Source organism: Glycine soja, chromosome 7 (genome assembly GCF_004193775.1).
Source record: "Glycine soja cultivar W05 chromosome 7, ASM419377v2, whole genome shotgun sequence".
NCBI lineage: Eukaryota > Viridiplantae > Streptophyta > Magnoliopsida > Fabales > Fabaceae > Glycine > Glycine soja.
In genome coordinates, this window is record NC_041008.1 from 43,464,257 (window position 1) to 43,490,637 (window position 26,381).

The window sequence follows — 26,381 nt, forward strand, 5'->3', positions numbered from 1 at the left end:
AAAATGAACTAAAATTAATTCTCAAAAATTATAATTTTCTGATAATTTTTTAATAATAATAATAATAATTTATCACTTTAATTCGGAAAAAGTAAAAACTTTTCGTTAACTAAACACCCCCTAACTTACGACATAAATCAAATAAGCTTCATTTCTTAAATGAGAATACCAAAAATCTCTCATTCTATTGGCCGAAAAACATCATCATTACAATTCTGATTTTGCAATATAGTAGTAATAAAAAACGAATCAACGAACAAAGCAAAATCAACAAAAGAAACTGAAAAACAGTGAAAACCATAACACAATACCTCACGTACCTCTCCATAACTTCCATCTTCGCCGAATCACAACTTTCACCACCGTCACCGGCACCGATCACCGCCCTACGACAACCGGTAATCTCTCTCTCTCTCTCTCTCTAACACACGCGCGCTTGCTTTTTGTGTGAATCTTACGATTTTGCTGTTCCTGTTGTTGGATCCCTTTCTTTCTTTCGCCGAAACGACGATGCTTTTCGAGATCCAACTCGTCAATAGTCTTTTCCCTTAATTGTTCGGATCAATTTCTTCGCCTTCTATTTTGGAGTTCGTGTTGCGAATCGCGAAACTGTGGCGTGTGGTTGCTTGTTGTATGTGTTCTCAACCATTATTTTTAGTGGAATTTGGTTAATTAGAATGGGACTGTATAGTAAATATTTACTCGGAAGCATTAGGTTTCTATAGTTTGTTTTGTATTTGTTTCTGTTCTTGGAGAATAGTGTGTTTCATATGCTGTAATTAGAAAGTTTCATGGATCTGGTGTTTGTTACAGTAAGTTGAGGCTGCTTTGGATTTTGATTATTGAAGTTTCAAGGCTAATGCGATTATTTGTTATTAGGATTGGACTGTTGTGGTCTCTGGTTCTTAAGTTTTGTTGTTTTCTTTTCTTTTTTCTTTTTCAATTTCTTTGCCTTTTAATCTATTGTATTTGTATTGACTTTAAATAGATGCTGATTGATGCAGTTTAATTTATGTAATGGTACTGATAATGCTAATTTTAAGTTATTAGAACTTAATAGGGATATACGATGCTAGCTCAGAAAATGTTATAGCAGGAGAGTAGGAAGTAGGATGACAGCTATTTTAGATATTATAATACAAACTAAATTACTTAGATTATACTTATAAATTCTCAAAAACCAAAAAAACGCAAAACTAAAGAAATTCATTATAAGAACATAGTAATGAAGTCAAAAAATGAAAATGATGGTGAAATTAATAGAAAATAGGAAAAGAACATAATACATTAGATAAAAATTAGCAGAATGTGAAGGGGCCAGGGGGGATTCTAAAGGAAGAAGAAAGAATGGGACATGGAAAAATGAAGTCCTGGAAACTGTGAAGGAACAGAAGTTAAAACAGAGGTTACTTTATGTGTGATTGGTCAAGGAAGAAGGGTTTCAAATCCTGTTATGTTTCAGAAGCAAAAAATGCATTAGAAAACGTGGGGGAAATCACAATTTTACCAAAAAAAAAAACTAGACATCATTGTTTCATAGGTAAAAATGGGTTTTTGATGCCTATATCATGATATGGCAGATATAGTGTGCAGAAACCCACTATTGAAAACTGTTCCTCTATTTGAATCTGATAGGCGATAGCAGCCTAGGGCCACTCCTGCTATAGAGCTACTATACCATGCTATTAACTACTAAGTAACCATAGTGGTGTGATTTATTTGAGTTGACTACTTTATTTTGGCTTTATTAATTCAAGTTGAACATGTATCTTTGTAAGGGTTAAGACTATGAGGACTTTGCTATTTTTCTTTTATTAATCCTTGAAACATAGACACTAGAAAGTGGGCATCACATTGGTTCTTCTGTTTCAACATTGGTTCCATGAATTGACTGATTGCTGTTTTTGGCTTGTCCTTTGTGGGTTGCTGTACCTGTGTGCAGTTATTTTTTAGTTTGGAAGGAGTGATGTGGTGATTGCATGATGGTAGAAGTATGCTAAGTTTGAGTGGGTGTTCATGTTTTTTATGAATAATTGGAATGAGGAATTTGGTGTTCTTGTAGATTTTGATGAGGGAACAATTGCTCTTTCTGATTTGGGAATTATATTTGGTAGTTGCTACTATGTATTAAACTATTTCTGGGTTAAGTTCGTGACTGAATGATGATGGCCTGAGGTGTAGTTGGTGGAGTTATTTTGGATTTTACACAGTGGATTTTTGGTATGAATGATGATTTGTTGTACTGGGGTAGTCAAGTGATTTTTGTTTAGGTTCCGGTTCCAGGAGTTCTGATTTTCTGACCATTGTTATGAATTATGGAGGAATGCTTGATGGTCTCTGTGGGGGGATTTTCTAGGTTGTGTTTTTGTCAACCTCTAACTGTTGAAACTTGTAAAGAGTGAATTACTTGCTGCTTGCTTTCTTAATTTTCTCTCAGACTCATGCATGTGTGTGTTATTCCTGCTGTATGGGTGCTTCAAAGTGACTAAGGATTGAAAAAAAGGGAGTACATGTTTCTGTATGCTTGTGGAAAGTGCTGATTCGAGAATGGGTGTGCTTCTGGCTTCTCTATGGGTGTCTGCCATTAGATAACCTTTGATTCAAGGAGGAAGAGAGAGAAAGTGATTTGGGAGATGAAGAAGGCATTCACATGAAAAATTGATGTCAATTTCCGTTGGACCAATCTGACGTCAACCCTATTTTCTGAGGAGCAAAATTGCACTTTCATCTATATTTTATGAATTTTCATATTAACAGTTGGTTTTTCTAGAATTTTTCCGTGTTGAGTTGAGATTTATAGTGGCTATGATGTTGCTGTATCTTCTTCTTGAGACAAACTGGTTCAGGAGAATATTTGTATGCATTTCATTGATTTTTATTAACTGACTTATTTTCTTCTGTCATTTGTTTCAGTGAAGGCAAGACACTTGGACATCTGAATCATTGGTATAAAATGGTTTCGTTTGAAATGAATGATCGGAAGAGTAAGTGGAATTTCTTTTTTTCTTTATTACTGGCAATATTGTCTCTTGTGTCGTTAGTACTCAAGCCTATGGAATAAGAGTAGTAGGTTTTTAGAGTTTGCAATAGTTCCATTTTTTAAACTTACTCTGGTGCTAGAAGGTTCTTTGCTAGGCAAAGGTATGGGGGAGGGTCATTGTACGCAGCCTTACCCTTGATATGTAAAGAGACTGTTTCCATAAATAAATTATTTATCGAATTCATTTATTTTGAGGAAATGCTATCTAGTTGAAATGATTCTGATTTATATAGGATTGTGCTAATTTGCTTGGTTTCTTCTTTTCTTCTGCCTTGTGCATTTCTGATTTTCATGGTTTTATTAATGGTTGATTAGAGGATTTAAATTACGTGGTTTTTGAAAGACCAACTTTAGAGTATTTGTCATGCATTTTTTTTTCTCCGAGTTGGTGAAGTTCTTTTAGCTGGCCCAAATTTGCATGCACTTAATGCTTCCATCTTCATTGCCTTATTTTTTTCGAAGCTCCTTTAAGGAAAGCCTTAGTGTGTGTGCCATGTGTATTGTGTTTATGCATGGTTCAGGGCACATTGTGGGCTTTAGCCCACATAGAAGCAAAAGGAGAAATAAGTGGAAAAGGAAAAGAGCTTAATTTCTGCGACCTATTGTCTCCATCCTAAGCAAGAAATTAGACATATTTGACATGCTGGCCATTTTGAAAACTCTATTGATAGGATATTGATAATCTAATCATGTAGTTAAAATAATCAGTACTTATATAAATAGTATACCGAAATACTTGAAATTTATTATGTAGAATAGTATAAGTATATGTCATACACAATGCTATAGCAGCTATTCCAGTGCCCTGCACTTATTTTCTTGGAGCAAGAAATATTTCTTGATATCAGACAGTTTTTTTAAAACATTTATTAGTGCCTTTGCTTTTGCATATCTGTTCTGTAATATTGGGTAGCAAAAGAAGATAAGATTAAATGTAAACATTATATTGCTGGCATATACTGGTCCTATGTATAATTTTTAATTTAACTATTCCAATATCTTCTGAATTTAATGTTATCATTGGCACATTAAACAGAGATTGGATTAGGCTTAACGGGATTTGGTATATTTTTCTCATTCCTTGGCCTTATCTTCTTCTTTGACAAGGGATTGCTAGCAATGGGAAATGTAAGTGTTATGACAAATTTCATGTTTATGATTTTTTATCTTTCTGCTTGCTGTGATTATACTTGATAAGATCTATTACAACATGCTTTTTATCACTCAAATCAGATACTCTTTGTTTCTGGAGTATCCCTGACCATTGGACTGAAATCCACTATGCAATTCTTCATGAAACGTAGTAATTTCAAGGTAAACTAGTTATGTATTTGTCATCTCTTTCATTTGGCATTCCATGTGCTCTTCATGGACCATGGTTAATTTTCGACCTTTATCGTCTACCTATTTTCTGTTTATGTAGGGAACAATTTCATTTGGTATTGGGTTCTTTATTCTTATCTTGGGGTGGCCTATTCTGGGCATGATTGTGGAGTCTTATGGGTTCATCATACTCTTCAGGTATAGTAGGAAACTGAAATAAAATCTGTTCTATTAAGTATGTTTTGTGCTTAAGGCTAATGATGGAATTTTGCAGTGGTTTCTGGCCTACACTGGCTGTTTTCTTGCAGAAGATCCCTGTTCTCGGTTGGTTGTTTCAACAGCCATATGTTCGATCGGTAAGCAGTTGTGCTTAAATGTCTTGTTCCTATCAGCTTAAGCATTTACACACCATTTATTATAGCTATTTATTTTATTATTTTACACTCCTACCTGTGTGTTACCATATCTATAGAGGATGCTCATGGAGATCTTAAACAAATGTTATTAGCTTTGGGACTTCTTAGTTTTCATTGATAAATGTCTTAGAATAGTTGGTTATATTTATCTGTCAAGAGACTGTTGAATTTATGAGTTGCTGGGTTTTGGTTCCATATATGATCTACCTGTCAAATGTGATGTAGAAGCTCTTCATCTCTGCTAGATGTTGAAATTCATTATGCATTCATTTAATATGCTGAAATTATCAAACTCTTCCTTTTCAGTTATTGGACCGCTACAGAGGCAGACGAGTGCCTGTGTAACTCGTGGAATTTTAGAACATTATGTAGCTGCTAGGAAGCGCATATGTAAGTCAGTGTAAAGAAAACACTCTCGTATGGAGACCTAACTCTGAATTCTGATGGTATAAAATTGTCATAATCATTTTATTCAAAGGAAAATGGAAAGGAAAAAGTTTTTGTATTCATTTTACAACTCCTTTTTAGGCCCCTTTTTGATTCTCATGCCTCATGGAAAATCAATCAATTGATCTTCGGAGTTTTCAGTTCTTCAACTTCTTCTACATTACTGTCCAATTCAGACGACATCATTGGAAAGGTTTCTGTACGTAGGGTGTTATGGTGACATTTGTTTACAATTCGTCAGAGGAATATAATGATTTTAAGTGATATCAAATGGTGTTAGTGCAACAATATGGTGCTTGACATTTTTATTTCTTTATTTGAAATATATTCTTCTAGTGAGAGTTGGGATTGGCTGTGGAATTTTTTTTTTTTTTTTAAATAGAAATATCTCCCTATAAAGTCTGGTGCCATCTATATTCTTCGCAATTGACCCTTTTGATAATTCAGAAACCGTAATTACTCATTCGCACTTATGGGGTACATTTTGAGCTGTCGATCTGATGTATGCAAAATGAATGCAAATTGAAACCAAACCATTATTTTCCTTTTGTGTGTGGCATTGGTGAATGCCTTTTTAAAGAGGTGACACCAGGAGACGTCTTTCTTCCACCTATCTGTCGAAGAGATGACTATCACTTTGGATGATGTATTTTGTTTGTTGCACTTGCCTATGACAAGCAAGCCCATTGATCATGTTTCGTTGACCTTTGATAGAAACGCGACAAAAGTTTTGCTAATGACTCATCTTAGAATTTCAATAGAGACTGTAGTGGCAACAAACACAGATGCCAAGGTAAGGTTGACGTGGTTGGCAAACCCGTGTTAGAGATATGTTGAGTTAGAGTCCTATGTTTAGGCCACCACAACTTATCTCTTGCACTTGATCGACAATATGATATTTGCCAACAAGAGCTCGACTTGTGTCCACCTCACCTACCTCCACTACCTCAATAATCGGGATGCTTGTCATGAGTACCTAAGGGGAGTAGCTACACTAACATACCTCTACAACCATCTTTAGTATGTGAGCTAATATAACAACAAGCAGTGTGGAGGTAATATGACATTACTGATGATAATGAAATTATTTTAGTATTTAATACTTTTGTATTACTGTAATTAATTTTTTATTAACATTTTTTTACAGTCATAGGTGCTTGTGCATCTGTCTAGTGTTGGCTATAGCGAGGTGGAGACTTACGATTTGGATGACCCACTAGCCACTAGATGAAACCCATTGAGAGGTTTCAAGCTTGCCCTTCCGATCAGGAAGAAACTAGATGACCTATGGATGGATGTTGTCGTCTAGTGTCCATATGTGGAGCACAAGGGTGTGAGACCTTTTGCACAACATACCTTTTTCTCTGGCTTCATCATATGCAAGACTAACATAAGACCTTATCGTCTAGAGAGGGTATTAAGACAGTTTTGTAGAAGCAAAGCTTCATGGTGAATCAAGAATGATTCAAAGATGTTTTGATGATAACAATGATGATAACAAAAGATGATGACAAAAAGCTCAAAGGTCAATCAAAGAATGAGTTCAAAATATTCAAGATGAAATCAAGAACAAATTCAAGAGGAAAGTTGAATTCAAGAATCAAGTTTCAAGGATCAAGTTTCAAGAATCAAGATCAAGATTCAAGAATCAAGAGAAGACTTAATCAAGATAAGTATGAAAAAGATTTTTCAAAAACTGAGTAGCACATGGATTTTTCACAAAACATGTTTACCAAAGAGTTTTTACTCTCTGGTAATCGATTACCAGATTGCTGTAATCGATTACCAGTAGCAAAATGTTTTTGAAAAAGTTTTCAAATTGAATTTACAACGTTCCAATTAATTTCAAAAAGCTGTAATCGATTACAATGTTTTGGTAATCGATTACCAGTGTCTTTGAACGTTGAAATTCAAATTCAAAAGTGAAGAGTCACATCCTTTCACATAAAAGCCTTGTGTAATTGATTACACTGATTTGGTAATCGATTACCAGTTAATGTTTCTGAATAAATCAAAAGATGTAACTCTTCAAATGGTTTTTGACTTTTTCAAATTGGTTTTAAGTTTTTCTAAAAGTTATAACTCTTCTAAATGGTCTTCTTGGCCAGACATGAAGAGTTTATAAAAGCAAGGCTTTTGATTTTCTTTTTAATACACTTATTCAATCAATCTTTTACAAGCCCTGAATCTCTTTGAACTTCTTCTTCTTCTTTGTGCCAAAAGCTTTCCAAAGTTTTCTGGTTTTCTAAACCTTGAAAACTTGTGCTATTCATCTTTTCATTCTCTTCTCCCTCTGCCAAAAAGAATTCGTCAAGGACTAACCGCCTGAATTCTTTTTGTGTCTCTCTTCTCCGTTTTTCAAAAGAACAAAGGACTAACCGCCTTAATTCTTTTGTGTCTCCCTTCTCTCTTGTCAAAGAATTCAAAACGACACAGTCTGAGAATTCTTTTGATTCTTCCCATTCCTTTATACAAAAGTGTTCAAATGACTAACCGCCTGAGAATTCTTTTGTATCCCCATTCACAAAGTATCAAAGGTTTAACTGCCTGAGATCTTTGTCTTAACACATTGGAGGGTACATCCTTTGTGGTACAAGTAGAGGGTACATCTACTTGGGTTGTTGACTGAGAACAAGAGAGAATACATCTCTTGTGGATCAGTTCTAGTGGAGGGTACATCCACTAGGTTCAAAGAGAACAAGGGAGGGTACATCCCTTGTGAATCTTTGCTTGTAAAAGGATTTTTACAAGGTTGAAAGAAATCTCAAGGACCGCAGGTCGCTTGGGAGCTGGATGTAGGCACGGGTTGTTGCCGAACTAGTATAAAAACTCTTGTGTGTTTGTCTCCTTCTTCCCTACTCTTTTACTTTCTGCTGTGCATTTTAATTTCCGCTTTTACTTTTGGTTAAGTTTCTCTTCTACTCCTTATTCTCTTAACAACATAAGTAAAAGCCTTAGAAGAGTAAATTTTTAATTAGTAAAGGTTTAAGAATAATTAATTCAACCCCCCTTCTTAATTATTCTAAGGCCACTCGATCCAACAAGTTTGACCATGTACAGATGATTCCACGCTAGCCACTTCCTCATCCTTCATATCAACTTTGTTATCAAGCGTGGGCAGAGTGGCAACAACATATCATTCCTTTGGGGGATGCTATGCCACCTAGGGGTCCCTGGGCTTGTACCTCTGACTATCTGCCTTGGTTTTACAAGGTATCCAACCCTTATGTTATTCCACTGGAGGAGGGACAACCACCATGTGGTCTTGTACATTTACCATCCACTCCATGACATCCATAACCTGGGCAACCACTAACAAACTGTGTACCACATGGAGACTATTTTTGTCAGGTAATGCAAATTGGATTTTGTTGATTTTTTCCCCTTAATTGTCACTGGAAATATAGTTACTAATTTTTATTGTTATTGCATGATCGATTCTAGAAGGCATCAGAAACTATGCAGAGATTGTTGGACCTCAGACTTATACCTATGGTTGCTAAAAAACTAGTTTTAAAAAAATAACTATAACTCTAACTAATTTTATATAACTAGTTATAAAACTATAACCAGTTTTATAGTTATGGTTATTTCAAATAACTTGTATTTATTTAAAAAATAGTTATAGTCATAAAACTATAACTAGTTTTATAGAAATGGTTATTTCAAATAACTTATTTTTATTCATTCATAATCGGTTATGTAATTAGTTTTAGATATAACTTTTATATAACTAGTTTATTCACAACCGATTATATACCCATATTTTAAAAATGATAACTAGTTATATCAAATTATAACTAGTTATGGTTAATATATATATATATATATATATATATATATATATATATATATATATATATATATATAACAAGTTAAAAAGAACCCTAATTTATCTATTGTGCACTTTGCTCCTTTCTTTCACACGGTAACACACACTCATGCGACGCTTTCCCTCAGTCACAAACATAGCCTTAGCCACCCTAACTCCCTCTTTCCCTCGGCGACATGCTCCCTACCCTACCTCCCTCACCTATCACGCACCTCTCCATGTGTCACCGCAATCTGCACCATACTGACACAACAATACAACTTCATTGTCGTCATCATTAATAAACTTGGATGACCTTGTTTTGAGTTGGAGACATTTTTAATTTATTTGTATTTAAGATTTGATTTGGTAATATGAAACGAATGTAGACCTTTTACCCACATGATTTAGTTTATGTTATTTGAGAATAATTCATTTATCGAATTATTTTATTTTTGTATGTGTGTCTATATATATATATTGGGATAAAGGGTGTCTTAATTAGGCAATTGAAATTTTTATTTTAAATTTAGGCACATTTATGTGCCTGCTCCTCATACTTGCACAACTCTTGCTGAAGTCTTGGTTCAATGTTTGATGAATTGGAATCTTGATAGAAAGTTTTCTACTTTGACTGTTGATAATTGTTGAACAAATGATGCTATAATTGACCGATTGACCGCATTATACAAAAAATTCTACCTAGGTCTCTTATTTTGGGTGGGCAACTATTTCAAATGTGTTGTTGTGCTCGTATAATAGATTTAATTGTCAAAGATGGTGTGTCCATAATCTCTTATTGCATTGAACATGTTAGAAAAAGTGTTAGTTATTGGACAACACCCAAAAGAAAAAATAGATTTATAGAGACATGTGGTCAAATGAATATTTCAATTGGTACAAAGTTGATTCTTAATTGCTAAACTAGTTAGAATTCTACATTTTTAATGCTTCAAGTGATCATACCTTACCAAGATGTATTTTGATCGATTGGCACAAAGGGATAGTGAATACAAAGTTTTGCCTAGTGAGTATGATTGGCTAATGGCAAAGGAAATTTGTGAAAGGTTGGAAATATTTTATGATGCGACACTCTTATTTTTTGGTTCTTCATATCCAACTGCAAATGTTTTTTCCCCCAAAGATATGTGAAATTAAGTTGGCTTTGATTGGGTGGATTAAATCTCCTATGGATGTTATTCATGTAATGACTGAATCTATGATTGCCAAATTTGAGAAATATTGGGGTGTGATGGCTGTAGGTACTGTGTTAGACCCCTATTATAAAGTTGACTTGCTAGATTATCCCCCCTCCCCCCCCCTACCCCCAAAATAATTTATGGAGACAAAGTTGATTATGAAATTGAAAGGATAAGAAATCTTTGTCAAAAGTTGGTAAGAGACTATCACATGAAATTGAAGTGTAAGGAGTTTGGTTTTTCAGCTCAATGTTCAAATCCAAATGTAGTACATAGTACACATGGGGATATTTGTGAAAAAAAAAGACAGACGCTTGAAAGTCAGGTCTCTCAAAACATTGGAGTGCAAAGCAAACTAATCCCTCAAATGGTAAGACATAACTTGATTTCTATTTGGAGGAGGCAATATTGCCATATTTAAATGAACAATTTGACATCTTAGTTTGGTGGAAGGCTAATGGATTAAAACATGCAACCCTGCAAATGATTGCAAGATATTTTCTAGCAATTCCTATCTCAACTATTCCTTCTGAGTCTTCATTTAGTACATTTGGTCGTATTCTTGATCCATATCATAGCAGATTACATATAGATACTTTGGAGGCATTGATGTGTCTCCAAGGTTGGCTTTGGACTGACATGAAAAGTAAATTACACTAACACTTTTAATTAGATATTCATATTACTTATATATTTGAATGAACTTGTTTTCTTTTTTAGGCTCAACTAAATTGAAAGTGGACAAAATGCTACTCCAAGAAGTGTCAGAGGAAATAGAAGTTGATGATGTTAGTATATTTGTTATATATATTTCATTCCAATTTTAACAATATCAATTGTTAGTGGTTTTAATTTGGATGCTTTTTGTTTCAAGGAACAAGTGACCAAAGTGAGGTTGTTGAAGAGTAAAATATCAATTGAAGAATGGAAATTGAAGTTGAAGTTGTTGTTATTATTATTATTATTAGTATTATTTAGACTTGAGAAATTGAAGATGAACTTCTTCTCTTATTGGACTTATGGATATTGATATGGGTATCCACGGGTTTACAAATATCTATGGATAGTTGCACACACGGGTACCCCAGGTTCACAAGGTGGGCACGAGCGAGTATTTTAACACGCGGGGCAGATAGCAGTTAGGCACTACTCGTGCCTGTTGTCATCCCTAGTTGGGTGCAACTCAAACACAGAGACCCAAGAAGAGGGCTAACAAGGATGGTGGCAAGGGTGACAAGAAGGATGACAGAGGCAATTGATTATTGTATTGGACATATGTTATTATTATTATTATTATGATTTGATGTAGTATGTACAATTTTTTATGTTGTTTTGAAATATATATATTTTTTAGTTTATGTTGTGGTTGAATTACTTTTTGTGTTCATCAACTATTTAAACAACACGCGCTAGTAATGTAACAATAATAGTTTCTCAAGTTGATTCATAAAACAAATATCAACAACTAGTGTACAATAATATAAACTTTTCTTTAAAAAATGAACTAGCGTACGATTTTTATAAAAGAAAAACATGATTACATAAATTTATCATGCATCAGAGCAATGTAGCAAATCTTGGTTTCCTTAGTTTGAGTAGCAGGACAAAGATTTCATCTAGAGAATGGTCAAATGTTGCATTCAACTCAATTAGACAATTGCTGCTAAATCATCGTTGCATTTAAGCTCAATACACTCGTATTCAACACAACCATCACTTACGTAAACACATTAACGGTAAAAAAGGTCAAGTAAAATTCTGCTACCTTTGATGGCATCCATAATTGTTTTCCTTAAACCATCAAACAACATGTCTTCACTTATTGTGATGACTTTAGGACCACTATGACATTCAAACAATATCCCTTCAGAGGATGAAATCATGTCACCATTACAACACACAACATCTCTTAATGTTTTCAGCAATTTAGTGAATACCAAGCAAAGGTGGTATTGCATCAAACTCCTGCTACTGTTTATATTAGAAGATCTATTGTTCTCTCGTGAGCCATAAATGGTTCAAATTATGTCTATATTTAATATGATTGGTATGCATATAAGAAAAAAGTAGTGTTCAATCAATACATATCATAAAACGCAGTGCACTCAGTCAATTATTGTAGTGTTCAGCCAATAAAAAAAAACACCAAATATATATTTAATTTTTATTTTCAACTTTTTTTTAAAAAAAAATTATACAACAGTATCATGATTTGTTATTAAGTCTTTTTTTTTTTACCTGAAGTAGTGCAACACAATAATGTATTATTGAAAAAATAATAATGGAATTATAATTCCATTGTGTCAAGGGAGGTGCCAAAAAAAATAACGGAATCGTGATTTCGTTGTTATGTATGAAGTGACAAAAAAAGATATAACGGAATTGTGGTTTCGTTATATTGAGAGGGAGGGTGAAAGGGCTCTAAATAAAATCATGGTTCTGTTATGCATGATATACAATAAAATTATGATTCTATGGGAAGGACACTTTGGGAATAAAAAAGGGGTCAATGGTAGGAGCAAATAACAATAGGAGTGAGACCAATAGCAAGTCCCTTCGAGTATACATGTGTTGAATGAAAAGCTCTCACATTAGATAGAGATGAGCCAAATTGAATAGCATAAAGGAAGACTCGTGCATCTAATGGTTAAGGTTTTGAATTAGACGTCATGTTAAATTTTGAAATTCACTTATATACCCCCTAGATAAAAGTCTCCTTGGCGTGTTAGCCTCCTCGTATTACCCCAAGTCCCATCAACATGTACTTACACAAGCACAATACTGTCCACAGCTTAAGTTTATAACCATCTATTTTATCTGAAAAATTATTGGTTTTCCACACAATAAATAACATTTTCATTTACAAAACTAACTATTTTTAAATATCAACACCAAACCATCCGTGGCGTAATCAGATGCTGCAAATATAAGTGAACAGAGTAACAAGTCAGAATTCACAACCTAATGATTTTCATTATAACAAGTTTGCTTATGGCACCAAGATGTCACGCAGCACCAAACGTTGCAATTTACAAAACAAGCTATGTACACTACTATAGTCTATACAAAATGTGGAAGTCATAACAATAAGAAGCATGCTCTAGCAAACAGAAGGTTAAAACTAAAGGAACTTTGAAGACTGGGGGGTCAGGATCACATACTTTCAAAATTCGATGAAATTCACAATTTATGACACAGTACTTCCCCCCAGTGAGCTCAATCTATGAGTTTTCTGAAAGTTCCAACCTCCCCATCTCAAATTGCTAAGCCATCCAAACTGAATCATAGGTTGCCCAAACTGTTGTAGATTCACAATATTCCTTCTGTACGGTATCAGAAAATTCCTCAGACCTGTCATTCAAAGAGGAAAAAAAGTCAGCATACATATTCAAAAGCTACTACTCTCATTATAACAGAGCAAAGCATAACATTATTAACCCATAAAGGATTAACAGTATGAATAAAACTTAGGTAACAGTTCTTTAAGTGATTTTGGTATTCAAAATTAGAGCTTCATCTCAGTAACCAATGCTGACCTTAAATGGCAACATTTATTCTATGTGTTACCGAAGTGAAACTCCAATTTTGATTACAGAATGACACCAAAAGCACTTACAGAACCGGCTTGAAGTATTATCCTAACAGTATTTAGTGAGAAGCATACCATTAACACACATTGTCTTATAAAGATGAGCAACATGAGGGTCTCCTTTAGTACTCCCATGCTGCTTCTCCAAACACTCCAGAAAGGCTAAGTCAGCTTTCAGCAGCTTAGCTTGATCATGAGTATCATACCCTATATCATGGCAGTAACAGCAGAAATCTAACCAATCAATTGGTCGCCTGTCCCAAACAAGAGATCCTCCGTCTTTCCCACTTGACCAGTTTGGTCCACAGTAATGTCCATATCTAGGGAACAGCTGAGAAAGAAATGCTCTAACCCCTGTATGCCATGGAACCTGACACACATACGGCCGGAAGCGCGAAGGGGTAGCCTCACCATCCTTTCCTACACCATTCCCACAACGTGCTTGCCTCTTTAACTCTTTATTGATAGTAGATGGTCTTTGAAATTTCTCTCCAGCACGATTTCCCCAAGGAAACAATGAAAGGAAGGGCAATTTGGGATCATTCCCAAGTTCTTGTTTAGGTTGTTCAGTGAATGTTTCGATAGGAATTGAATTAGTCGCCAAATCTGTGTTCACTTGAGCATTAAACCAAGGGATTTTGCCAAGAAAGTCCATTGTGGACAAAACTAGTGTCACCAAAGTACACAGATAACTACCACAGAACCAACAATTCTGATAACCTGCCAACAGAAAAACAGCTAAATATTTTTCTAGCCCATAGTAAAAACAAAGGAGCTATCCCAAATCAGATAAACAATTTTATTTAAATTTAATTATAATGCATCGCCAGTATAAAGTTTTTTTACTCAGACATCTAATCATACAAACATGTATAGTAAAGTTGTTAATTTTCGTAAAAATCATTTTAAAAACCATATCTAAGATTATTTCGTATTAATTAGGAGTATAAAATCTTTACAAATTAAACAATTTTATTTTATTTTTCCAAAAAAAGAAAGGTGTATATTGAATTCTGAAACCGCGTTTTGCATCAGAACTAGGGCTAAATTGAACAAATCCGAACAAAGTCACTGAATTTGAAAAATACACTATTTGATCGAGCATCGGACGCTGTCTGCGACAGTTTATGAAAATTCAGAAACTGAAAAAAAATACTCACAAAGATCACTCAAACTTCCACATACCCATTTAAAGACAACTAGACATGCTACTACAGCATACATTCCTCGGCTTTAAAATGAAAAATTACAGAAAAGGGGGAATTCGGTTTCTTCTATATTCTTGTATCATAAACACACACACCCGTTTGGATTTCAAAAAGAGAAAGCTTTGAAAATTGAAGGATAATTCATATTTGGGTTAAGAATATGATCAACTTACTTGTACTTCATCTGCTAAGCCATGTTCTGAAGAGAGAGAGATGTGTGGGTTGCGAATAGGACTTGGGTGGGAATATGATAACCACAGAACAACCACTAGTTGGACAGCATTTCTTCATTAGCAGAGTGGGGCCACCAAATTAAAAGGAGTTGCAATCAAAATAATTATTTTATATTGGTTCACTTATGGAATCCAGGGGAATAATTCCTAAAACAATTTATTAAGGAATCGTGAATTTTATAGTAACGTATTTTCTCAATATTTGTAGACGTGTAGCATATTGTTTTAGACGTGCAGCTCGTTAGTTGTACAAAAACAACGTGTCGCATATTTGATATAAGGCTTAATTTAATTTTATATTTTATCACATGATTTTTAATATTATGTGAATTTTACTATTTAAATTTTAATATTATAAATTTTATTACTTAATTTTTTATTTTTGTGTATTTTTTCAATGTTGATGTGTCCCTAACAAAAGTTATAATTATTTTGAAAAATGATATCATTTTGTTATTAACAGCTAAAATGAGTAAATAAAAACTTGGATAATAAATTTTGAAAAAAACAAACTTGGGTGGTAAATTAGACAAAAAAATAAAAATTGAATGATAAATTTTACAAAATAATAATATTCAGATTATAAAACCTAATTATAAATCACAATTGTAATGTATGACAGGGGTAAATGTATGGCATTGGTCCGTTTATTTGTGTTCTAAAAAAGTGATTTAAAAACAATAATTTATTTTAAGAGATTTTTTTTATTAATAGAAGTTAATTTGTGTTTAGTTATAATTATCGTTATTAAAAAGTTAGATTTAATCTTTTAATTTTCAAAATCGTTGCAATGTTATTCTCTCTTTTCAATAAATAGTAACACGTTAGAGTTGTGAATCATGATATATTTTTTTTTCAAGATAACATGTATTTTTTATTGATGAAGACAATTACGTTAAAGTCAAATATAACTACTATAAGCACCAAAATGTTTCTTTGAGTATTTAAGGCAGCATATGTAGAAAAATAATTGCAGTATACAAATAGCAATGGTGATTAAGCACCATTATTAGGCAATTTCAATCAGTTATTTACATTTATATATAAGCTAATATTACCCTAGAAAAATATTTTTTTTAATTTACCAAATACGAGCAAATTTCAAATTAATATCTAAATAGGGATAAATCGTGCAATATGTTATAATGAAATGTAAATTTCTTTACTACTTTGCTTTTTTTTTTTTAATTAAGTCGTGAAAAAATCAATGACTTCTAGTTTTTTTTCCAATTTTTCTTTGATTTTTATGTGAAATCGTAAATTGGTTTATGACTTTAAAGTCTTTTTTTTTTTTAAACTACAACTTCAAAGTTGTAATTTTTTAACATTAAATTAATTTTAATTTATAGTTTTATTTAATATTTTTATATTATTTTATTTAATATTTTATATATTTTTATGTATTGTTTTATTTAATATATTTTTTTATTATTTTATTGAATATTTTTTATTACTAATGTTAAGGATTATTATTTATTTTTTAAATTAGAAAAATAATATTAAAAAAAGATTTAAATTTAAATAACAAAAAAAATAAAATGTACTATACATATTTGTTTGAGAAAAATATTAATAATACAATGATGTCCTTTAACTAGTTCTTGAGGATAAGTGTTGTGGTCTTTATTTTGTTGCACTTGATTTATTGGTGACTTTTTATTAAATTATTTTTGTTGTTAATATTAAAGTAATTTTATCAAATAAAATTAATTAATAATAATATATGAAATTATTAATTTAGTTAATGATAAAGGTAAAAATTAACCAAAAAATATTTTAAAAAAATTATTATTATTTGATAAATTTTAAGTTAATATTATTTGTTAATATTAGTAACAAAAATATTAGAGTAAATTACACTCGCACCCCATGTGTTTTTTCTCAAAGTATATCTATACCCCTCCATTTTCTTACATTACTTTTACCTCATTTTGTTAACGTCGTTAACTAACGTTAATTGAAATATGTGAGCAGACCACATTGTCCTAGTACTTGAAGAAGATATAGCTCTTAATTGAAACATTATATTGAACACCTAACAATAAAAAACAAATATTTCAAAGAAAGAGTTAAAAGCACAAATGCAGGAATAAAACACTAAAATTTAAAAACAAAAGATTGTATTCAATCAATAAGTGTTGTTAGGAACACGTCTAACAAAAACGCAGCAACCAAACGAACCAACACGCATGAAAAAAATTGAACTAGAAAGAAGAAGAAGAAGAAGAAAGGGTGTTAACATGTGCGTACCAACAAGGTAGATTTACATCCAATTAGAGAAAAAAGAAAAAGAAAGAAAAGTGTTAAAATATTTTTAGGTTGAAAATAATAGTATGTCTTTTATGGAGTTAAGAGGAAGAAGATAAGAATATTCTATACATAAATTTTCATTAAAAATCATATTTAGTATAGTGTCTACTTTCTGTTAAATTATTAAATGATGTTTAAGAGGGAGAAAATATGAGTGTAAGGTGAATTAAAATGTTATGTAAAGTGTAAAAAAAAAGAGGGATGTGAGGTACAATTTAAAATAAATAATTGGGCATGTGTTTTTTTCATTGCTCTTGATGCTATTTTCAAAACGCGGAAGGATATGGTGTTCACTGTTCAGTCAATGTATGATGCATGAGAAGGCCTTAGTTGCTGAAATTAGAGCTAGCTTTCAGCAGGTTGGACTAACTTTTAATACCCTTAAACAATTCTTTGACATGGCTGAGGCAGGAGAGGTTGATTAAGATGGTATCCTCCTAATTCTCTCTGTTAAGGTTAATACAGATGCGTCTTTTTCGTCTGTTGATGGTATAGTATCGCCTTCATGTGGGGGAGTTATAAGGGATGGGAATTCGAATTTCATGTCCACTTTGATTTAACTTCTAATTTATGAGAACTTTTTAATTGTAAAACCTTACAAATAAAACTCTTCTAAGGCAATAATGACGAGCCCTATTGAGTTAATACTAGCGACTAGAGAGCTTCGTAGACAAGGCAGAAGAGAGCGTAAATTCAGCAATTTCCGTGGTAAGTTAGTGAGCTACATCAATTGACAGCTTCATGCACCTCACTATAGCAAAACTTTATTTAGCATTATATCGACATCTGATAATTGCGGTTGGAGATTTTAATGCATTATTTCCTCAAATTGATATCTTTGTGAATTTAATTGAAATACAATATTAGAGTAAGTTTTTCACACGATCATTCAGTTATGGATTGTTATATAATTGAAAATTATTGACTTTTGTAATAATTAATGATTTTCAAATGAATTAACAATGAAAAATCTTTACAAAGAGTTTATCAAAATTAAACTCTATCTTTAATGGCATTGGTCTCTAATTGTCCTGTGTACTGATTCACGATTTAATTTCAGGTATTTGATCCCAAATAGACATCCTCCTTGATGGTACCTGAATTTTCACCCGTATCAAGTGCAAGTGGCTGGGCAGGTGTAACTGTTGACGGGGGGCTCAAGTGGCTATCAGCATCTTTAGTGCAAGAAATGACTCTGGGAACCTCATTGACACCATTTTGATGTATTTCACAATGCTTCACATCCTCTGTTGTTGATGAAGGGGTATCCACATCCATAGCACAATCTCTGCCACCTTTATCTGAAATATTTTCTTCAATCTTATCATTAGGCAAAGCACCATTTTCAGAAGCGGAGATCTCGTTTCCTATAGTAGCCAAGCCCCTCTCTTTGTTTTCTTGGAATGCATCACCTGAAACGGTATCATCAACAGGGTCCAACCCAGGAGGGTTAACACAAGTTGATGATGGATCAACATCCATGTCAGCAGGCAAACTGTCCTCTCCAGCACTCTCAAACAGTTTGCCATTTCTTGCAATGCCGTGATCCACAACCTCCTGATCAGCGATATCATTCATTGCACTTGCACATCCAGGGGCATCATTTGAATTATTTCTATCCTCACAGCCATTATCATCCTCAGATAAAATATCATTGATGACACGCTTCTTACTAACCAAGTCCTGATCCCGGTTAGTTGAGACTACCTTGAACCATTCCTGTGGAATATCAATAATGATCCGTTTCTCATTAGGATCCATGACAGTCTGGTCACTTTCTTTATCGAGTAGAGTATTTAACTGCTTCTGAACTGAAACTGCCAATGACACAGCGTGATCACGAATAAAGGAATCAAAAGGAGGGCAATGCAGCATGTTATTTAGTGCCTGGTGATACTGAAATAAAGTGACAGATGGTAAAATGGACCCCCTCTTTCGGCAGATACTAAGAACTTTCAGAATATGCTCACAAAGGTTGCCATCTTGTGCCCAACTACAATTACAAATGCTCAACATTGAACCAGTATTCCAGACAACAAAAGCTTTATCTTGATCAGTGACCTTAGCACATCCATCTTCCATTATGACATCAGTATCTGGAATCTTCAGTGCTTTGCGCCATGACGTCAAACCACTCATCCATTCATTTTTCCAGTATCGCGCAAAATCATCTTTTTCTGAGTACTCATCAAGCCAGAAATAAGAATGGACTTTTGTACCCAACTTGTCAACCAACCAATCGGCGCGCTGATAAACACAGATGTCTTTCTCATTCAACAACCTGATCTTCAGTTGGTTGTGGTAAAATTCCATTGCTGCACAAGACTCTTGGCTAGCAAGAGGAAGAGTTTGAAGTGCATTGATCCATGTTCCTGCGTCAAAGGGACAAAATAATTTTAATGTCTATAACTTGCAATAACAATTTCATATTATAAATATAAACATATCCCCTAAATCCAATAATGTAATCTTATCCTTAACCTGATAGACATTAAATTAACAGACAAATATTCAGCAAATATATTCTGCAAATATTATAAGTTGAACAAAACTAACAGCAACAGTCATACACATTCAATAATAAGCACATAATATGCAGTGGTTTTGCCCATCCAATAAGAGCAACACCTTTGAAAGACCTTGCAAATATTCAGATCAGAAACCTTGAACACCACATTATCACACATATGTCTTCTACCAGTAAAATTACATAGTTTTTCAGAATATGGTTAAACTAACTTCTAAGACCAGCCAAAACTATTATAAATTATAAGTGATGATCAAAACTATTCATTGAGACAATATATTGGCAGCAATCAAGTTGACCAACTGTGTTGTTATGGCAACAAAATATTTACCATAATATAAATGAATCTAGATAGTTTTGAAAAGTGATTACCATCTTCATTAAAATAATAATTTGCCTCTCTGTGAGTGTCTTTTTAGAACTAAAATTTTATAACTCCAAAAGCTAATAAATTTAATCACTTCATTTAATATGCTATATTATATTGGCAGGTTACTAAACTCTCAAAATTAATATTTTTAAAGAATAATATATTATTATTAACATTATTAATCATTAATAGCTTTATCATAACCTTAGAAATGATCATATCAATTTAAGTTCATGAAAAGCAATACTAAATTTTTATTTACAGTTAAAATATAATTTGTGTATACATAATTTTGAAATAAAAAAATTTGCATTTACTTGGAGCACAAAGTATCAAAGTAAATGCTGATCTTCTCTTCCTTTCTAGGCAAAAGAGTAATAAGAACAAGCAGTAAGTTTGTGGGCATACTATTATTTCTCAATTTCATAAGAAAATAAATCACATTCCACCATCTAGATATTACTAACCTATTCTTGGATGCCATGTGGCCTTGAAATAGTCCATAAATTTGGATTCATCAATAAAGTCTTCCATGAATTCTTCAAAGAGTGACATGCTCCCTTGATGGCGACAAATATTATCCACTATCCATCCAAGCCGTCTGGATATCTTTATTTGCATATCAGTTTCCAAACACTTTACTATGTTTTTATGCCATAAATGGCGAATCCGCCAGAAACTTATCATCACTGTACACTGAAACACGTCCCTAGTAATTATATAGAATATGCATACTTGTTAGTCAAGAAGTTGTGATAAAATAAATTCGTAGAACTAATACAATAAAGAACAACAAGGTTGCATGCTTCAGATTTCAAAATGCAAATAAATTTCTATATTAACATTCAAACAAGTCATCAGCAATAGCATCATCACAGACACAAACCAGGCAAGCACCCAATAAGCTCATGACCAGGATCGAAGACTCTTTCTAAGAGATCAATCATTTCCCAAAATTTAATTGGTCCCCAAACAAACACCCTAGTTAATTTTTTACAATAATAAGCCACAGAACCAAAAAAATAAAAATAAAATTGAAAAGATTAATTTTGGGTTGGACAAAAAGAACACATGAAGATATCACTAGATCATCTGAAGTCTAAAACAAGAAACATCTATTTTAAAATATTCACCTCATTGCATCCAACTTTCCAGGCAAAGAGTAATTAATCAAGTCCGACAACGGGTTTTACAACAAGCCTTACAGGGAGCTCTAGGAACTCTAAAGAGTTGCTTGAACAACGAGTTACATTTACGTACTGTCAGTATATTGGCATGTTTGGGATGATGAAAGAAAAAATAACTGATTAGTCTTTCTATTATAAAATAGAGTATAGGCAATTAAATTCAAAATGTTTCATATTTCATGAGCAGGCACAAATTATTAATAACATTATCTGATTTTTCACATTGCAATCCTGAAAGAAAAGTAAAAGTTTGCAAGCATTTCTATATTTTATTCAGCATTAAAAGAATACTAACTTAAACAGTAACTGATAGACTTAACCAACCTGATTGCGAGAACATCATATGATGGATCATCTACTATGAAGCCAGCCAACTTCCATGTAGGATCTTTGGTGTGAACTCTATTGTAAAGAGCCCTCATCCATCGATGTGCATCCAAACTTGAAAACTTTGGTGCTATTATCCAAGCCACTGGAATGGCCTTCTTGTCCAAGTTGAACACTAGAAGACTATGAATGGGGTACTGGATAAAATTACCAATGTGCTTGCTTTTAGTTTCTTTGAAATTGAATCATAACAAATATGTTTTTGGTTACTTCAATTTGAGGGAAAAAGAAAGGAAAAGACCTGTAATTTATTTGTACCAAATCTTGAATCTGAGGCAAGCATACCAGAGTTTCCAAATCTAATCATTTGTTGCAATTGCCACTCAGTTTGAATGCCCAGAGTAAATGGATTGGAATCAGAGAAATCTTCATAGAAGAAAACCAGATTTTGGTGGCTTTCTACCCACATGCTGATACTAACAGCATCATCATCATCTAGCTCATATGTAGAACGGCGAATTGCCCTCTCTTGTCGTCGAACATAACGATGAGTCAAAAGGTCATCACGGTTACATGGACCACCTTGTCTCTCAACTGATTCATTGTGTCTCTGCATAATAGTTTCCACAGAGACTCCAACATATAGAAGAGACAAAACCCGTAGACGGAGATCTTCTGAGATATATGGGGCAAACATAGCACGTGTTCCAGCAGCCTTTTTGTCCTGTGGACCATGGCATGGCAAACCCTTTTTATCCACATGCTTATCATCATTATATATGATCAGGGCAACTGAAGGTTCAGCAATGAGGCGTTTCACAATAAAGTGACAAATACAACCTCTCTTAGTATTTGGTCTACCTGCATTTTTCTTCTTTGGAACATATGTGGTACGACTTGGTCGGACAATGCCACCTTTTCTATGGTCATCAGGACCAAAGGAACACCAATACCTACATTAGATGGTATTAAAATCTACATGGATTGCCACAAACAAGAACAATGAATAAGTGATACTGAATAAATACAGTTACGACTTACAAAATATACTCTAGTATGCCATCAACCTTTTGCTTGAAAGGTGTTGATGGAGACCGTCGACGCCGTGCTTCAACATGAAATCTTGTAGGACATTCTTTGTTATTTGATTCACCCCTCACAAAATCATCAACTCTAGCATATGGGATTAGAGCTACTCTATCTAATTTATCATGCCAACCTTCCACTTTTGACCACACTAGCTCAGCAGAAGAAATTTCCAATGTGGGAGGATTTTGTACTGGAAGAGATAGGATTGCATCCCATCTGGCCATTGTAGATGAACACTAAATGAAATTTTCCTGTTTAAAAGCCATTATCAATTGATTTTGCAATTAGCATTATTATGATGAGGTCCAATCTCCAAAGAAACTGCAACCACAGTTGAAAGACATTGCCTGTCATAGTGACAATATTCTAAACTGCAGAAGCTACAAAACCCAAGTTACAAAGGAAAGACAGTTGAAGGAAAACATTGCCATAACTTTCATTATTTGTATGTTTTCTCAAGGAAAGCAAAGATCAGAGGAAGAATTCAAATGGAGGTCTTTTAAATTCAAATTGCAATCATGAAGCATCAGAGGAAGTGGTAAAGGAACTTCTTCAATCACACACAAACACACTTGCAGATCTAAATCTTTTAATAATATAAGGTACCAAAATCAGATAAAAATTAACATTCAATTCATATACTACACTTATGAATACAGGAAGTATTTAACTAAAAAATCTATAGTATGTTATTTTACTTACTATCAATTATCAAAGACTATAGTTACCAAGCACAGACAACAGCAGAGTGGCCAACATCAAAAATGCTATCATGGTATGGTGATATTGAGAAGGCTACTATATCAAAGATGAAGGATGCAAGATAAAAGATTTATACTACACTTATGAATGCTCAAAAATACAAAGTTACCCAAAGATAAAGACATATTCATCTAATCATCTTTAAATCAAAAATCATAGTAAGCATAAAAATAAAAATAAAAATAAAAAATCATAGTCTGATGGTCTAGAGTCTAGACAGCAGACACACAATCACCATCAATCTACAGCATAGTTAACTTAAGAGGAATGCTAAGCTAAACAACAGCATAATAATAACAAGTAGCATGAGGAAAAAGAAAGGAAGATATAGATTATAGAGGAATGGGATGTGACATGCACTGTCACAAAATGTGACGGGCATAGTAGTGCTATTTGTCACTGTTAATAACTCTGGTCAAACACAAACATTTTCAATGCAAGACATTGTCAATAACAATAAAGATAGTGTATGCCAATCAAGGAGCATAAGGGAAAGATAGTGAATTTTATCACTTATAAAACAGTGTTATATGAAAGAGAAAGAAGTTGGGAACAACTAAGCTTTGCAAAACAGGGGTGGAAAGGCAAAGTCCTAAATCCTAGCTCATAAGTCTTCTATATTAAAGAAAAAGCCTAGTTCACACTACTTAAAACAATATTGTTGATGAATACAAAATCAAAAGTTGAACAGTCGTGTAACTTTCTATACTCCTAAATCCTAATTACCCTTTGAAGCCCGATACATTTCAAGACACTCCCTTCACATTCTGAAAAATTCAAAGATGCTCAGTTGCCAAAAGGATAGGCTTTTCCAAATACTATGGGAAACTACAAAAAGGGGAGAAATTAATCAATCCCACAAGCCAAATCAACACAATACCTGCAATACTCACTCCAAAATAGCAAACCAGATACCAAACAAACACACACACACACACACACTCAAGATGGAAAAAAGAAAAAATAAACTTTAACGGACAAAAATAGCTTCTCCGATTCCCAGTAAGTAAGCTACAACCACACCTACATAAAATAATTGTACCAAAAACAATCTCAAACAAAAAAAATTAAAACAAAATAAAAGGGGAGGAAGAGACATAAGTGTAACCTTATAGAGAGAGAAAGGAAAATACCTGAGAAATATTGGACAAGAATGTTTGCTTTGCAAAATGGCTATAACGAAGAGCTCAGGGCTCAGGTGGAGGAGGCCTTTCACAATGACCCTGCAAAAGATGAAAATTTTGTAGGATGGCAATTAAATACTGGATCCGGGTATCTGACCCAATGTTATTAGACTCGGACTGGTCATAGACCCGGATAGGGTACTGGGTCAGGGGTTGACCCAGTGAGTCAATAGTTGACCCACATGACCCAGTCTACATTAAAAAATTCTAAAAATATCATAACCTATAAAATTTTTGTACTTAAAAAAATCATAAAAAAAATAAACCATACCTTAAAAAATCTCAAAAAGCTTGCTGATTGAAATCACAGTACAATCACAATAAATTCAGCATACAAATTTCAGAAATTAAGCATGCACATTGAGCTTTGCTGCATATTTAGAAATTACAAGATTTAAGGAGGTGCTCTGAAATTTATCATACACATTTCAGAGGCAAAATTACAGTAAATTCAGCATACACATTTCAGAAATTAAGCAATCGCATTGAGCTTTGATGCATATTTATAAATTACAAGATTTAAAGAGGTGCTCTGAAGTTTAGCATACACATTTCAGAGGCAAAATCAGTGTGTAACTGTGTATAGTGACAAACAAAGGCATTGCTTGGGAAGATACTAACAATACTAAAAGGAAGCACATTCCAGAGCAGCAAAAATACCAAAATCCAACGCAGAATAGGAATGTAAGGCACTAATATTCCAGCCACTGTGAACTGACGGGTAAAGAACCACATAAACAGAGAAGAACGATTACCGTTCTCAACGACTGTGACAGTGCTACCACTGCGACACAGGGCCCCCGGTTTCAGATGGTTGCGCCGGCGGTGAGGGCGGCTGCCGCGGAGTGAGTGAGGGAGTAGGGGTTTCCTTTCAAATGAAGTGGTGAGGGTCAGACGAAGAAGATGAACGAGAGTTCTCTTGTTTAGTTTAGTGATTTTTTTCCCAAAATAATTAAACGACGTCGATGCAATATATTAAAACAAACAAACGGCTGTTGCTAGGTGCACCCAGCGTTATTACAGATGCACCCAGCACTTAATGCGAAAAGTCACAAATGTCCCTTTGTTATTTAAAAAAAAAAAAAAACCAGTGCACCCAGCAAGCCATTTCTTCTTCCTTTCCACGAGGCTTTTCTTCTTCTCCTTCTTCCGCGAGGCTTTTCTTCTTCCTTCTTTTTCCGCAAGCCATTTCTTCTTCTTGGTGATTCTTCTTCCGCGCGAGCTGCTGCTTCTCCCTTGCGAGGTGGTTGTTCTTCTTTCGTGCGAGTTGATGCTTCTCCCTCCTTCTAGTGCCTCTTCTTCTTCCATTCTGCCGCGAGGTGCTGCTCTTCCGTTCTTCATCGGGGTAAGGCCTATTGT

The 26,381-nt window shown here is 33.7% G+C and overlaps 3 protein-coding genes across 7 annotated transcripts; 1 reads left to right on the forward strand and 2 right to left on the reverse strand.

The window, feature by feature from the left end:
- Positions 1–217: 217 nt before the first annotated feature.
- LOC114419890 (vesicle transport protein GOT1-like) lies at positions 218–5,574 on the forward strand. 2 transcript variants are annotated; one of them, XM_028385691.1, is made up of 7 exons: positions 218–398; positions 2,914–2,984; positions 4,077–4,168; positions 4,274–4,354; positions 4,464–4,561; positions 4,638–4,719; positions 5,086–5,574. In XM_028385691.1, exons 2-7 carry the CDS (start codon positions 2,954–2,956, stop codon positions 5,122–5,124), a joined length of 423 nt encoding a protein of 140 aa, XP_028241492.1. In that variant the 5' UTR covers positions 218–398; positions 2,914–2,953; the 3' UTR covers positions 5,125–5,574. The 2 variants fall into 2 exon arrangements, with proteins under 2 accessions (XP_028241492.1, XP_028241493.1); XM_028385692.1 differs by lacking the exon at positions 218–398 and adding an exon at positions 428–631.
- Positions 5,575–13,183: 7,609 nt separating this feature from the next.
- On the reverse strand, positions 13,184–15,360 carry LOC114419891. Of its 2 annotated transcripts, none has more exons than XM_028385694.1 (3): positions 15,207–15,360; positions 13,901–14,545; positions 13,184–13,587 (listed from the first exon to the last, which is right to left on the reverse strand). In XM_028385694.1, the coding sequence occupies exons 2-3, from the start codon at positions 14,478–14,480 to the stop codon at positions 13,424–13,426; spliced, it is 744 nt and encodes a 247-aa protein (XP_028241495.1). In that variant the 5' UTR covers positions 14,481–14,545; positions 15,207–15,360; the 3' UTR covers positions 13,184–13,423. The 2 variants fall into 2 exon arrangements, with proteins under 2 accessions (XP_028241495.1, XP_028241494.1); XM_028385693.1 differs by lacking the exon at positions 15,207–15,360 and adding an exon at positions 15,011–15,141.
- Positions 15,361–18,502: 3,142 nt separating this feature from the next.
- Positions 18,503–25,973, reverse strand: LOC114419893. Of its 3 annotated transcripts, none has more exons than XM_028385695.1 (7): positions 25,778–25,973; positions 24,972–25,061; positions 23,029–23,327; positions 22,289–22,940; positions 21,985–22,184; positions 20,941–21,182; positions 18,503–19,948 (listed from the first exon to the last, which is right to left on the reverse strand). In XM_028385695.1, exons 3-7 carry the CDS (start codon positions 23,298–23,300, stop codon positions 18,633–18,635), a joined length of 2,682 nt encoding a protein of 893 aa, XP_028241496.1. In that variant the 5' UTR covers positions 23,301–23,327; positions 24,972–25,061; positions 25,778–25,973; the 3' UTR covers positions 18,503–18,632. The 3 variants fall into 3 exon arrangements, with proteins under 3 accessions (XP_028241496.1, XP_028241497.1, XP_028241498.1); XM_028385696.1 differs by having other exon boundaries at positions 23,029–23,397; XM_028385697.1 differs by lacking the exons at positions 24,972–25,061; positions 25,778–25,973 and having other exon boundaries at positions 22,289–22,711; positions 22,849–22,940; positions 23,029–23,045.
- Positions 25,974–26,381: the final 408 nt, after the last annotated feature.